Source organism: Saccopteryx bilineata, chromosome 4, assembly GCF_036850765.1.
Source record: "Saccopteryx bilineata isolate mSacBil1 chromosome 4, mSacBil1_pri_phased_curated, whole genome shotgun sequence".
Classification (NCBI taxonomy): domain Eukaryota; kingdom Metazoa; phylum Chordata; class Mammalia; order Chiroptera; family Emballonuridae; genus Saccopteryx; species Saccopteryx bilineata.
Genome location: NC_089493.1, coordinates 72233086 through 72247798, shown reverse-complemented (window position 1 = coordinate 72247798; position 14713 = coordinate 72233086). Strand labels below are relative to the sequence as shown.

General features: G+C 42.4%; 1 protein-coding gene across 1 annotated transcript in view; it reads right to left on the bottom strand.

Annotated features, from left to right (window-relative positions):
• Window positions 1-4565: 4565 nt before the first annotated feature.
• Window positions 4566-14713, bottom strand: part of FBN1 (fibrillin 1) — a 252149-nt gene continuing 242001 nt past the window's right edge. Inside the window, exons 64-66 of the mRNA XM_066276475.1 lie at window positions 11513-11744; window positions 8855-9029; window positions 4566-7633 (exon numbers count right to left, since the gene is read on the bottom strand). Coding sequence (XP_066132572.1) covers window positions 7244-7633; window positions 8855-9029; window positions 11513-11744 — 797 coding nt within the window. The 3' untranslated portion in view covers window positions 4566-7243. The remainder of the gene's footprint in view (window positions 7634-8854; window positions 9030-11512; window positions 11745-14713) is intronic.

Genomic DNA, 14713 nt, shown 5'->3' with positions numbered 1-14713 from the left:
TGGTGGGCGTGCCGGGTGGATCCCGGTCGGGCACGTGCGGGAGTCTGTCTGACTGTCTCTCCCGTTTCCAGCTTCAGAGGGATACAGAAAGAAAAAAAAAAAAAGATAAAAAAACCCAAAACCTCCCTGAGTCATTTGAATGCGCAGCTAAAGCAGATGGGGATGCTTTGTAGTGAAAAAAAAAAAGTGGATATATGTGATTTACCCTGACTAATACACAAATATGCATATATAAAAATTTACATATTGTGGGGCAGCTGTGTTAGTCTTGCTCATGGGGTTACTGGCTGTAAGCACTTTGTGAAATTGGTGCATGGGTGTGTGGCTGCACCATGTTTGTGTGGCCTACATAAGCTATGGGTGCTTGCGCTGGAGAGACGGGGGATTGTGGATGCGCGGATCACCTGCCCGCCACTGTGAGGGACCATTTTGCTGTTTGTTTGCCTGAGAGGCAGTTTCCCCTGCCTGTGTGCTTGTCTGCTGTTTTGAGATTTTATTAAATGGAATGGCCCAATCCTTTCTGGCTATGCAGTTTCTCTACTGTCTGCCCAAATCCGGTGTGAACCTGCCTGGCCTTGGCCACCGGCATTACACATATATATTTATAAATATAACAAATATATAACAAATAATCCTAAAGAATCAGTGGCTAATGCAATAAAGTTTACTTCCTGTGAGTGTGAATGACTGTATGTGTATATATGTATGTATATATGTGTACATGTGTGTGTGTATTTTTTGCTTGAGCAGGAAATGGTGTATAGCACTTCTCCTGACATCCAAATGGTTAGAATCCACCACCTGACCATAACCTAACTGCAGAGGATGTTAGGAGATACCTTTCTATGGGCCCAAGAGTGAAAAATGGGGTTGGTAAGCATCTAGTCAGTTTCTGCCATGTATTAATACTATGAAAATGTTGATAATTTCATTATTTGGCACGTGTTTATAACACCCTTATTTAAGAACCACAGGCTTAGAGTTTGTGTCAACACTTAAAGTTAACTTTATAAATTATATTTGTCTTAAATATGTAGAATCAGTAAAACTCTCAAAGACCTTTTGGTTGTAATTTCAATCGAAATTGTCTTGGAACGAGTGAGCAGAGAAACCCCAGGCTTTCCCACTCTGCTTATATTTAACATGTTCGATTTCAGGATAAGTTTCATTTAAAGGTAGGAATCTAACGCTAAAAATGCGCTCACTACTGAAAATCACCCTGTTTCAGCATTAGGTGGGGGAGATATGCTAGAATAGTGTTTCTAATTCTGATGATTTGTACAGATCTAGACATGGGTCTTTTAGATATCAAAGGTGAATTAACTACAACATCGTATCTCGCCCCTGTCTCTTAGGACTGGGGGAAGCGAGGCCACCTAACCCTGCCACTTCCTTCAGAAGCCTGCAAAGTCTAACCATGTCTCCACCAAAGATACAACTAGAGACAGCTGCTCTGTCACCCCTTGTTTTAAAGTTTCTGTAGGCTAGAAACCTGGCTCCACTCCCCTTTGTCCCCCACGCTTCATTCAGGTGACACAAGGAAAGTGTTCAGTAGAGAGTTGTTGATCTCATATGGTACTTGTCTTTCTCTGACTTGTCTGTCTCTGACGGGCTTATTTCACTTAACATAAGGCTCTCCAGGTCCATCCATGCCATCAATTCAATAAAAAGGAAAAAAGTATTTGTTGAGAAAAACAAAGGAAAGGAAGGAGAGGAAGAGGTCACAGAGAGAGAGAAGGAAACGGGTTGCTCTTCTGTATGGGTTTTTCCAGTTTCACCTGTATTTTTCTTTTCTCCAGTCTCAGATATCGATACACGCAACACATATTAAGTGCTTCCTGTGTGTCAGGCACCGAGCTGAGCAATGCAGCTGTGAGGACGAAGCAGACTCTAGCCGTCAGAGCTCTCATACGACACAGGGGAGGCAGCAGAGGGTCTCAGGAGGTGGGGGAGGGGAAGCAAGAGGGCTGAGCCAGGTGCTGTGGCTCGTTCTTTCCTTGGTGTTTATTCAGTTGCTGGAAGAGTACAGAGAAGCCTGGATCTTGAATCACAAATGTAATTTGTAGCTTCACAGGTTCATATTTTGCTTTTATATATTCTGTCGTACTTGTTCTCTGGGCATGCACAGTGAATTGAGTACATGCTGTGTCAAGGTCTGGAGTTTCTGGTCTCAGCTCTACCTCTTTAAGGTGCGAGACCTTTTGGCGAGACACCTGAACTCGTGCACAATGAAGTTTATAATTACCCAGGATGGAAGTGAGGTTCAGAGGAACGCTATTCACAAGTACTTTTTGAACTAGAGGTGTTAGATTTTAAAAATTCTATATATATCTCTATTTCTCTATTATCTATCTATGTATCTATCTATCTATCTATCTATCATCTATCTATAATCTCTCTCTCTCTCTCTCTCTCTCTCTCTCTCTCTCACACACACACACACACACAGGCAATACTGATTCTTGTGAGTGTGTAAAAAGGGTATTATTAACCCCAAATGCTGAAGAGGAAAACAAGACTCAGAGACATCAAGGAGCTGCCCTGGCCCAATAACTTAGAAAGGGAACTAACACTTGAGCACAGCCTTCTCACCTTGGATTTCCTGCAGCGTCAGGACTCTGGACCAGGTGCTCCTGAGGACCTCAGGACTGGACTAACCTTTCAGCAAACTTTCTTTACAAGACAAGAAAATGTCAAAATTCTGTGCACCAAGACTCATAGACCCTGAGGGAAACAATCTTGAGACCAAGAGCATCAGCCTCTAGGAATGGTGCCCCCAGCTTCCATGTCCTTTCCAAGGGAATGTGAGGTCAGTGTGGGTGGGTGGGCTTGGACTGCATGGGCAGGATCAGGAGCCATTTGCTCCTGGGAAGCTGGTTCTGCAGTAGACCGACTCTCGGGCTCACAATTTACTGTGAAGAACCCACAAAAGAGCTTGCGACGGTCAATCTACAGACGTGTAGGACACAGCAGACCTTGGAGAAGCTTGTCACCCTACCTAGGATCCCTGGGTTTGGATCACAGGACTGCCATAGAGAAGTGCAGTGAACATGCCAAAGGGGTCTAATCTTGGTGCAACTAAAGGCAGAAAGGCTGAACATGAACAACACATGATGGTGATTTCATGTAGCAACAAAAATACACAGACACAAACCATCCAGTCTGCCAGGCCTTTGAAATCCTGACATGTCAAGGTCCCATTAATCTTTCCTGACAGGTCTGGCCTTCTACCTAGCAGAGCTGTTGGGGACATCCAGAGCAGAGCTCACCACGCAGACACAACAACACAGTCCTGTGACCTCTTCCTGTCGATAGCTAGTGGGCTCAATGGGATGTGCAATTATCATCGGGATGTTTTCAAATGTCTCTATTTCCAGAAGAAGCAAAAGCTGAATCATTCAGGTTTAATTCTCCTCCAGAGAGAATTTTGTTAACAAGGAAACAGGCCTCTTCTGATTTCTACAAGTCCCAGCACAGCTGCAAAGCACACATCAGGTGGGGTATGGAAGGTACCCAGGAACTGCCGAGTGGAGCAAGCTGCTCAACGGTTTTTAGAAACGTTTCTAGACGTTTCTACCTCAGTGTTGCTTAACTTTGAACCCGAGCTAGCATTTTAGAAATGCTGAGCGTGATGCCTTCTAGCTGACACTGTAACCAACCTGTAAGAGGCAAAAGGGAGCAGAGAGAGAGAGAGAGGTGAAGGCTGCATTTATTTATGAAATGGGACTAGTCACAAGGATCAAAAATTACAATGATTACTTTATGAGGAACAAAAATAACAGTGGACAAAGAGCGCAGAGTTGAGCTATGACTTCGTGCCCCTAAAAAGGATGCACCTTTCACTGTCCAAGGGTAAAATCGAAACCAACATCCGTTTGTAGAGATCCTAATTCAGACTTGAATCAAGGATGCAGAACAGCCCATGTCCTAAAAGGAGGTTTATGATATTGTTTGCCAAAAAACCCATTCTGGATTCATTAGCAGTTAGTTGAAATAACAGATTTTGTGAGGCTGCCAGGCCCTGTCAAATGTACGTCGGATGTCGAGTGTCCGAGACTCTCCTGTTTACGGTCATCTGTGAGAACGTCAGACCCTTTCATTGAGACCCGACCCTGTGAAGTGAACCCTGTCATGGGTACACAGGAGAATTTGCAAAATCAAATTCACAGCTTTCTTGTTTCTCTCTAATTTTAAACTCAGAATACTGAGTTTAAAATCCTTTCCTGACAATACATAATGTCAGGCTCACACTGGGTTTCGAAAAGTTTAATGAAGTCAATTAGTTTTCTTTTTCATTTTTGGGAGCATACAAAATGTTATTTAAAATTGGCAAGGAGAAAATAACTGTCTTCAGCTATGTATGTGAAAACTAATCTTTCTCCCAGTAATAATCTGCTAGCATTGAAAAACAATGCTCTTTAAACCATTTAATAATCCCATTTCTAATATACCTCTAAGAACGACAGTTAAATCAGAATAAAATACATTCTGTGGACAAAGCTGACTGTGCTTTTAAAATTTCTAGGAGTTTATAGGTATACGACTTTTAAGTACATAATATAGTATCAACTTAATTGTCCTTTATTTTGGCTCATCTAATTTACAAACACAATTTCTGAAGTTTAACAGTATTTGTAATGGCAATGTCCAAAGCAATTTTGGCTGAGTAAAGTGCTATTTGTTGAACAAAAATGTAGTTGTTTGTGCAAGTTTAACATTTCACAAGGCCAGCTGAGTTCATTTCAACCCTACTTACAAAATAATTATTGGCAAATGAAATGGGCTGGGGGTGGGGGTAGAGACAGACGTTTTCAAGCTTCTGAGCGATTTACAAAACGAAGTTCTTCAACCACTGAGAGTAAAATCGAAAGGTCACACACAATGAAAAGGTACAGGTTTAAATCGGGATTAAAAGGGTTCCGACAAGAGGAATATTTACAATGGAACAATGAGGAAAATGTTTTGTTACAGTCAGAAACATGGAAAATATGCTGTTGAAAATTGTTGGCTCTGAAACAAATAAAATCCAGACTGAGACTATTAAAAATATCAAAGTGATCTACTATGTGCCAATTCTATTTTCTTCTGTTGTTTGTTATAAAGAAAAACCGTTATTGAATATAATGCAGTTCTGCTTAAATTACCAAAGACATTTTCCGTATATGCAAACTGTCATCTACCATATGCTATATATTCATTCTCCTCTAACAATTTTAGTACAATTCCCTCATAGAACTATAGGCGCAGAGTTAGAAGGAAATTTTGAGTCATAAATTTAACTTCCAAACGAAGGTACAAATCTTTTCCAAAATAGTCATTCGACTCATCTCTATTGAGCACCTATTATGAGCAAATTTTTTTTTGGATGGCAAAATAAGAGAAACGAAAAATACTTTAAGATGTTCACGGCTTGTTACATAGGAGAAAGCATCTTTGTCCGTTGGTTGACACTGTGCCTGAACTGAAACCTTTCAGCTAGTGACAGGGAAGTCACTGCATTGCAAGAAAACCAATTCTCTCAGAGGGCAGCTCCGTAACTGGGCAGGTATGTGCTAAACTAAGCTCCATACCAGTTGACCCTGATTTTATCTTCTCGAATATACTTGCTCCATCTTCTTTGGCTTAGCTCTTCTCTGATTTTGAGAGAACCTGTCTGGGTCCTATATGGTCTCTTCTCCTTTCATTAGCAATCTCATTTACCTTTATTTTCACTACCTTCTACTTTACTGGCCTTAGGGATTTTAATCATTTCATATCATCTGAATGAGCTTCATTGTTAAATATTTAATATTGCACTTGAAATAAAACTGCATTTTCAGCTTATTCAGAAAACAAGAGTTATAGCCTTCCATTGGATTCAATTTGGAATTAGCCCTTTGTAATTAGACTAGCACTGACTAACAACAGATGTTTAGGGGGGAAAGAGGGATGGAACACCTAAGGCTTGCCAAGACTGCGTGTATATTTGAGGGGGAGGGGCATGATAAATCTTTTATAATGAAACACATGTGCTCTAAGACAATGACTAAACTGAATATTTTAAAGCACTTAAATCTAGGAGTTTAAAAGTCACCATAATAATTAGGTCACGTTTTAGAAATGATGCTACAATCTAACTTTCTTCTTGGTGGGAAATCACGCTGCTGTCTTTCATGAATTCTAAAATAAGAGACTGACTCAACTATGTTCAATTTGCTCATAGTGGTTATACACTTGGCAGCTTTAGAAGCTGTCAGTAACAGACCCAGGATAATTCAAATTCAGGAGACTTTATTTAGTCTCCAGAATGACCCCTCCAATCCCACGTCCATGCAAGAACACAAAGCCAAGGGGTACACTAAAAAAAAGAAGAGACTGTTTTATTGTGACATTTATGACATGGACCCTTTGTTGACAAGAATGACCGAGGGTAATTTTGGAAGATTGCACAGGTGTGACGAAGAATGCGCTGGTGATCCTCTGGCTGCTGAGGCTGTTTCTTGGTCCTCCCAGACCTCCATGCACGTGTGGGCCAGTCACAGAAATTTCAACACCACTTGTTGTACACATTTAACAAGTCTTTGGTCTTAATAAGCACCATTACAAACCCTCACATTAAGGGCATTATTATTCTAGTTTATAAATGTTTCAATGATAAAAAATAGCACGATTACAGTATACACACACTTAATTTACATGTAATGTATTATACTCATAACTGAGATAAGCTACTGAACTAACTTTGGTTGATTGAAATTAATGAAGTATCTGAGTTGAGTACTTGTAATTTGGTTTCTAAGTTGTGTAAATATTACAGTGCACGTATGAATCTAGTTTTAGAATTTACTAGCACCAAATAGATATTAGAAATGGCCAACCTAGTTATTTTATTTGGAGAAGCAAAGTTTTAAAATCTGAAAAGACAGAACGGTGCATCAATTGAGAGCACATTCCTGTATGTCTGCTAGAAGGATGGCACGTGAATGTGAATGGCCAGCCCCCCATGGAAATACACATCCCAGTTTTCAAGAATCAACACAGATGATAAGGTAGCTTAGCTACGCACATGACAAGCCTGAGAAAGTGGTTGTTTTGAACTAGGGTAGTCACCTGTACCTTGCTTTTGTAATATAAGAATAGTGCTTATTTCTAGAAATTTATGTGGTGAAAGATTGTACCTATGATATGAAGTTCTGATCGGGGAAAAAATTCAGTTCTACCTATCTATCTTTGTTTTTTAATTATTTGGTCTCTGTATGGTGAATTAATGAAGCAAAATCTGAATTTTCATTTTCAGATTATCACCCAGTTCACCACTGAGGTAGTCTTTGTCATATTTATCTTCTAGCTGATTAAGTTCTTTCTTTTTATAAAGTGGAGTACTGCTGATTTGTAATGAATAGGTTCCAGCCACTGGCTTCTTCTTTGTGAAGTGGAGGTAGCTGATCCCTTCCTTTTGGTTGATTTTAAAGAAGCCATTTTCATTTCCAGATTCAATCAAGTATCTGTTGTGATTCGTCAGAGTCGTAAGAGCAGGAAGGAGTTCGAGGATTCGGACCTTGTTACTGACGTGGGAAAGATTGAAAGCGAACAGAGCTATCTTCTCAGCATCCCAACTTGCAAGACTCACATTGGCTTCCATCTCTGGCTGATCCTGAAAAGACACACAGCATTGTGTTAAATAAAATGTAAATATACCACTTATTTCCCATAATAAAGAAGAAGGGACTCGATTCTCACACTGATACATCTTTCTTCTCGGGTTCTATAAACTATGTTTAAAAAGCTTATTCATGAAACATTTTGTTTAAATCACAATGTGTTAAATTGGCACATATTTATAATATTAAAAAATATTAAACTTATGTCGAGGAGAAAGTCAAGTTGAAATCACTGGTAGTTGGAGGTCTTTTAATGCAGTGGGTCTCAAAGGGTGGCCCTTGGGCCAGCAGCAGCAGCAGCAGCAGCTGAGAATTTGTTAGAAATGCAAATTCTCAGTGCTCCCAAGAACGACTGAATCAGAAACCCTGGGGGTGTCTCCCGGAACTCCATTTTAAGAAGCCTTCGAGATAATTCCGACGCACACTCAAATTTGAGAACCACTGTTTTAATAGATTATTTTCTTTCCAAAGACTTATCTCATTTCCTAAACCACAGCGGATGCATTGCAGCATCATACTAAGAAAGAACCAGTCTATTCCAATTTTGTTCACGGATGCAAAACCAGTCCCTCTGAAGGACACACCTATGAACCTACTTCCTGACTCTGATGATCTGCTAATATTCAATGCTTTTCACCTGGCTGCTCCTTGCCTCTCTGGGACCAGATGTGCCGGACTCCCTAGACCGGAAGCCAGAGGGCTGGGGGAATATCTGTGCATTTCTGAGTTGACTGAAAGGCTGCAGCAGCCGTAGGCAAAGAAAACCCAGCTGCCTGAGCTCCATGTTGTTTTTGTCTAGAATCCAAGTTCCCTTGCTCTCCACATGGCTCTTTTCAGGAGAGGAGCCTCTAGTTTTAGAACTTGGCGTCCCTGTGTAGGGAGCACTATGTCACTTTACTATTCTGCCCACTTGCTGTCCTGGTTCAGACCCTGTCCTTTCAGCAGACTTTGGGTGGGTGTTTGACTTTCTTTTTGGCGAGACAGAGGAAATGAGCAAGTATGTGAAAACCTTCGAATGGCCACTCCCTAAAAACAGCAAGAAACTCTAGAGAGCCCGGCAGACTCTTGTAAAATGCAGCCTAGAGCTCAGGGAATGTCTGGATTTTCTCCCCAGGGAGGCTTTTCTCACTTTGGAGCATCCTCGGAGGAAACCACAGGAATCTGGAAGGCCTTTGTGCAATAGGAGACATCAGGGGAAACCAGTTCTGACCCACCTCGATGTTGGCGGCATCTGTTTCATTTGCGCTTCTCCGTTTCCTGCCCCGTCTCGGGTAACCATTGATCTTACACTCATAACAAGCCTCTGGGGAGAGGGAATTGTCATCCATTTCTCCGCTGGCAGGTGGCTCCGGGCCTCCTCGGCCCATGCCCATTCCAGAAACACAGTGCCTGTGGTGGGAAGGGAGCACAGGTATTTTTCATTAGAAGCAGGCCATAAGGGAGGTGGTGTCAGAACCCTGGTAGAGCCTGGACCCTGCCTGATGACCTTCAGCCCTTGACTAGAAGCTCATTGGATGATTGGCTGGTCCTGAGGACATACTAAAGACCTCTGTGGTTGACCTCTAATTCCCAGTTCCCCGAGTTTACTGACTTTTCTCCAATCTCTCATGGCCCTATTTGCATACTGATTTGCCCCTTCATTCCCCGGACCCAATGCAGCAGATTTGCTGTACTTGTGCTGGGAAAGGGACATGGAGTAGAAACAAGCGAGCGGGGGATAAGGACAGACCATGTGATTTGGGAGGTTCAATAGAAACGCCTTCTTTTTATGAAACAGGCTCCACTGGAGTGAGTGAGAAAGGTGTGAGACATCGCTGTTCAGATTTTTGCCCTCTTTGCAGATAATGGATACCATCACTGCCATCTCCACCACTATCATCACCCTTCACAACTCCAGCTTCTGAGCACTCTCTCCTATTATCTGACCTCTTCCTTTGGCTGAAGCTACTGAGGATAGGAAGAAAGCTTTTAGGTGATACTCTAAGTTGACCTAGAAATAAATTGTGAAGATACACAATGTATAAAATACATGTATCAGAGCTTGCCCAACTCTGGGAAATTGTTCAAGTCATTCAAAACCACCAGGGCCATTGGCTCTGGCTCATGTGAAGCTGGACAAACAAACTCATTGCCCAAGAGAGAACGAGTTCAGCTGTTTTTCTTTGCCTTTCAGTTATCAAAGCCAAATTATGGAGGGAGGCTTGCATGTTTCACAAGTACCTTGTTTTCTTATTCTGCTTACCATTTCATAGGCCCCTTGGAATGTATTTACTAGGCTCCCCTTTCAAAATGTGTTGAAACATCTGAATGACTCTAAAAGCATCTTTATTTGGGGGGCCTAGTCTACTCTAGTGATTCATAGAGAAACCAAAACTGTTCTAAGTGGGTAGACTTCTACTAATGGGTCAAAATGTAGACCAAATATTATCTCTTACTCTGTATTAGTTGGCCTACTCTCTATAACCCACAATCCTTTAGGCCCTTAAGATTCAATATACAATGCCAATGAGCAGAAGGTTTTTTCTTTTGTATTTTGCAGCAATTTAGGGATTCCTACAATTTTCTGCAATCCTGTCAGAGCCCAATACATTTCCTTTTCTCTTTATATCTTGCAACATGAAATGTGTAGAAACAATAAAAATGGATGAAATGACGAATGCTCATCCTGTGCGTGTGTGTGTGCACTCATTCACACACTGATTCAATGATCAAAAGGCTAACCTCAAATTTGCAGGCATTGGTTCCTTTCTCAGAACCCCTTTTCAGTATTTTTTCATTTCCCTGGAACACCACTTACAAGAAGTGTGACTACAAAGTCCCACTGGCCAGATGCCAGCGTGGAGTGTCACAATCTTGCTGGGAACGCGGTTCTGGCAGTATGCTTACAAAGACCGAGTCTCCTGAGAGCCGACAGGGACATCTGAGAGTCACTGCCCTGTGGCTGGTGCTGTGTGCACTTCCCAGGAAGCGCTCTTGCAGCTTCGTCTACACACCCCCAAAAGGAATCGTTTGACATTTGTGTCAAGAAACCACTAATGAATGTTTGTGAAATATGTAACTGTGTATAGGGTGTATATGTGTGTGAGTACATGGGTGCATGCACTTTTAGTGTCTGTCTGTTCCTAATCAAAAAGTAAAAATTTGAGATTCTTCCCAGGAGAGCCAAACATGACAGACTGTCCAAGTCTAGATGAACTCAGTGGGGGAAAAAGACTTAAACTTTGAAAATTTAACTACCAAAATTTTAAAACACTGAGTAAAATAAAAATAGATCTTCCTTTTCCCAACTCACACACATAATGCAGTGAAGTATTTTACCTGGAAAATATAATAAACTATTTTAACATTCATTTTAATACTCATTTTAATTTTAATGTCAGTTTAAGTCCGAAATGTAAAATATACTTTAAAACCATAAAGGACCTCACAAAAGGTGTCTTTTCGATTTACCCTAACAGGAGTTGGACTAAAGGCATTTCAAGTAAAGATAGAATCTTGCTTGTCCACTAAGGGAGTGAACTAACAATACGCTACCTACGCCCAGTCCTGTCATGGGTCAGCCCCCCGATTTCCTGAGAAATGAATCACTTTCCAACAAGACACGAAGATCAAGAAAATGAGATAGAGAAGTCATGTATTGAGGTATCTACCATGTAGTTTCATTATTTGGTTTGATGTTCTATTAAGTTTCCAGGAATCTTGATGTCTCCTTTCAAATCAAATAACCTAAAAACCTTCACAGAGCTCATTGTAATCATGGAAGAATTACAAAATGTCTAATTCCTCTCTATGAGAATAGGTAATTTTGAGTTAAATGTACTTCATGATAAACGAGAGAGCCTCCTACAAGGACCATAAAGAGCACCGCTTACCCTTGGCCGATGCGGAAGTAACCCGGGGGACAGCCACACAGGTAGCCGCCCTCCGTGTTGGAACAGCCGTAGCTGCAGGGGGCCTGCGAAGAGCCACATTCGTTGATGTCTTGGCACCCCCCACTGAACTGTTCGTACTGGAAGCCAGCTGGACACATGCACTTGTAGCTCCCTAGGGTGTTGTGGCAGGAGGCTCCCCCGCAGATGTGAGCACTGAGGCATTCGTTCTCATCTGTAGGAGGAACCGGACAAGAAGGCAGAGGTGATGTGAGCCAGAGGTTTGTTTGATTGAGGTGTCTGGGCCAGGCCATGTGTTGCTGGCCAGCTGGCCCTCAGCTAGGCTCTCAAGAAGGTAAGGCAGGTAACAGTGGCTGGGACGAGGAGAGGAAAAAGAGAGAGAGATATGGAAATAGATGTGGACTTTTGCCATGTGGTGAACAAATGTGGTCTACAAGGTCAAGCGCACCAGGTGGAGCACATTAGAGGATGGCATTCTGAGGACTGACAGACTCCAATTTTCATCTGAGCCAACAGCAGTCTGTTCTGCTCCACGCGAGCATTTCACGAAGAACATGGGGCTAGTTAATAGCTGAGGTTCAGGGCTTAGGGTGGGAGGGAAGGAACCATGCAGTTCTCGGTGCAACTGGATGATTATCTCCAAAGCAAAGACCAGCCGTATTCCTGGAGGTTGCTTTCCCAGTCCTCCTTTTGCAGGATGTGCAGGACTGGCAAGGGCTGACATCCTGTGGAAATGCCTTCCCCACATGGACTTCCTTTTCAAAAATCTGCAAAAGCCCCTTGGTGCTTGTCCTGGAGATGAATAGTACCTTCCGGTATGTCTGCTCCTGTCTCTGAATGGCCCCCCTCCTATCCAAACCAGCCTCCCACCCAGAGAGTCTGGGCCTTGTCGAAAGCCAAGCATGGCTGGAAGAGATTCGTGCAAACTTCGCAAGCAATAATTCTGGAAAACCCACAAGAGAGACAGATGGTGCAGACTGGCTACCCACAGGGACCTGCCAAGTCTGATAGTAATAAGCAAAGAAAAAAATATATAACTTTTAAAAATCAGAAATCCAGAAACTTTTAAAAATCAGAAATCCAGAAAGTTTCTCCCTTTCTGGAAGGGAGAAACTTCTAGCTTCTCATTATTTTGACTTTTTAAAAAAATCTCCAGTATATTTTTAAACCTGCCTCTCTGTAGAGCAGGTTGGAAACTTGCCGTTAAGACAGTTGTTAATTGCCACAGTCCATTTTCAGGCATTGGTTCACTTTAATACAGGTAGATTGGGTTTCTCTTCACTTAGCAAATACTTCTTCCAATGAAAGGGAGGAGGGTAAAGGTAATTACTATTTATTAGATCCTGCTGTATGACAAGTGGGATTCTAGGGGCTTCACATTAATATACCTTACCTTCCTAACAATCACGGGAGATAGATATTAGAGCCCCTGCTGTATAGATGAAGGAAGTGATGCTCAGAAAGCCCCTCGGGGTCTGCCAGCAGCAGCACCCACAGGGCAGACGCACACCCAGGTCTGTCTGACTGCAAGGGCCACGTGCTTTCCTTTACACTGCACTGTTTCTCAAGACACTTACCTCCTCTTCAGCTGGGACTTCCTTTCTCTTTTAATTAGTTTTACCATATTTGCATATGGTAAGTTTTCTACATATAGAAAACTTTAATTCTTTTTTCCTTTCTAATTTTTCCATTGATTTGAGAGGTGGGGGGAGACAGAGAGAGAAAGAGAGAGAAGCATCAACTTGTTTTTCCACTTAGTTGTTCCTGTTAGTTATGCCCTCATTGGTAGCTTCTTGTACATGCCCTGACCCGATATCAAACCCGCGACCTTGGTGTGGCAGGACGATGCTCTATTCACCCAGCCAGGATCAGAAAACTTTAATTCTCACAAATGTTGCTCATTCATTTATAAAGAACATAATTGTTTCTAAGAAAATATCTGTTTTGTCAGCCTAGCGTGCGGAGGACCCAGGTTCAATTCCCGGCCAGGGCACACAGGAGAAGCGCCCATTTGCTTCTCCACCCCTCCGCCGCGCCTTCCTCTCTGTCTCTCTCTTCCCCTCCCGAAGCCAAGGCTCCATTGGAGCAAAGATGGCCCGGGCGCTGGGGATGGCTCCTTTGCCTCTGCCCCAGGCGCTAGAGTGGCTCTGGTCGCAACATGGCGACGCCCAGGATGGGCAGAGCATCGCCCCTGGTGGGCGTGCCGGGTGGATCCCGGTCGGGCGCATGCGGGAGTCTGTCTGACTGTCTCTCCCTGTTTCCAGCTTCAGAAAAAGGAAAAAAAAAAAAAAAAGCAAAAAAAAAAAATCTGTTTTCTAAATTAGGAAAACAGGTGGGTAAAAATGCTGAGGGTAGTGTGTTTGTACATATACATATATATATAATATTCATATTTCCTTCCCTCTCTCCCTCCCTCCCCCTCCCTCCCTACTTCCCTTCCTTCCTCCTTCCCTCCCTCTCTCTCTCCCTTCCTTCTTTCCCTCTTTCTCTCTTTCCCTCCATCTTTCCTGTGTGTGGTTTCAGAGAGGAGTGGATACACAATAAGAAAGCCACGCAGTGATGTGACTGCTATGACTCCATGCCAAGCTCTCTGAGTCTGTTTGAAGATCCTTTATATCCAAGAATTCTCAAGTACTTACTCAAGGTCACTTAGGCTCCAAGGTTCCTAGAACAGAAATAATGAACTATGCCATTGCCTGTGTTCTTTTCCCCGTATTTTAAATTAGAGATGAGGTGTGCTATAGAGACCAATGGAGACTGTGGGTACCAAAGAGTGAAGGAAGAACCGAGGGTGTTCACCTGGGTGCAGAGAATATCTCTGGACTAGATGTCTCCTCCTTGCCCCTCCATGTCCATCTCCAGACTTCCCACCTACTCTTGGTCCCAGGAGGCTAACCTGTATGGATTATCGACAGGCTCCTCTCCCTTGTCATGTGCTTTTGGTTAGGCTCAGCCATTTGTTTCCTGTTGGGACTATGACTGATAAAATTCTAAGGCATAGGTATAAGTGGGGAAAGCCCTGTCAATATAGAGCTTAGATTTATTGTGTGTGTGTGTGTTTTTTTAAGAGGCAAAAATAGGACTAATAGAAGTTAGAGAGAGAAAAAGTTCATTTTCTATGAAAAACACATTTCTAAAAATTAAAATTTTTATACATAGATTGACCTACCTCGGGAGAAAGTA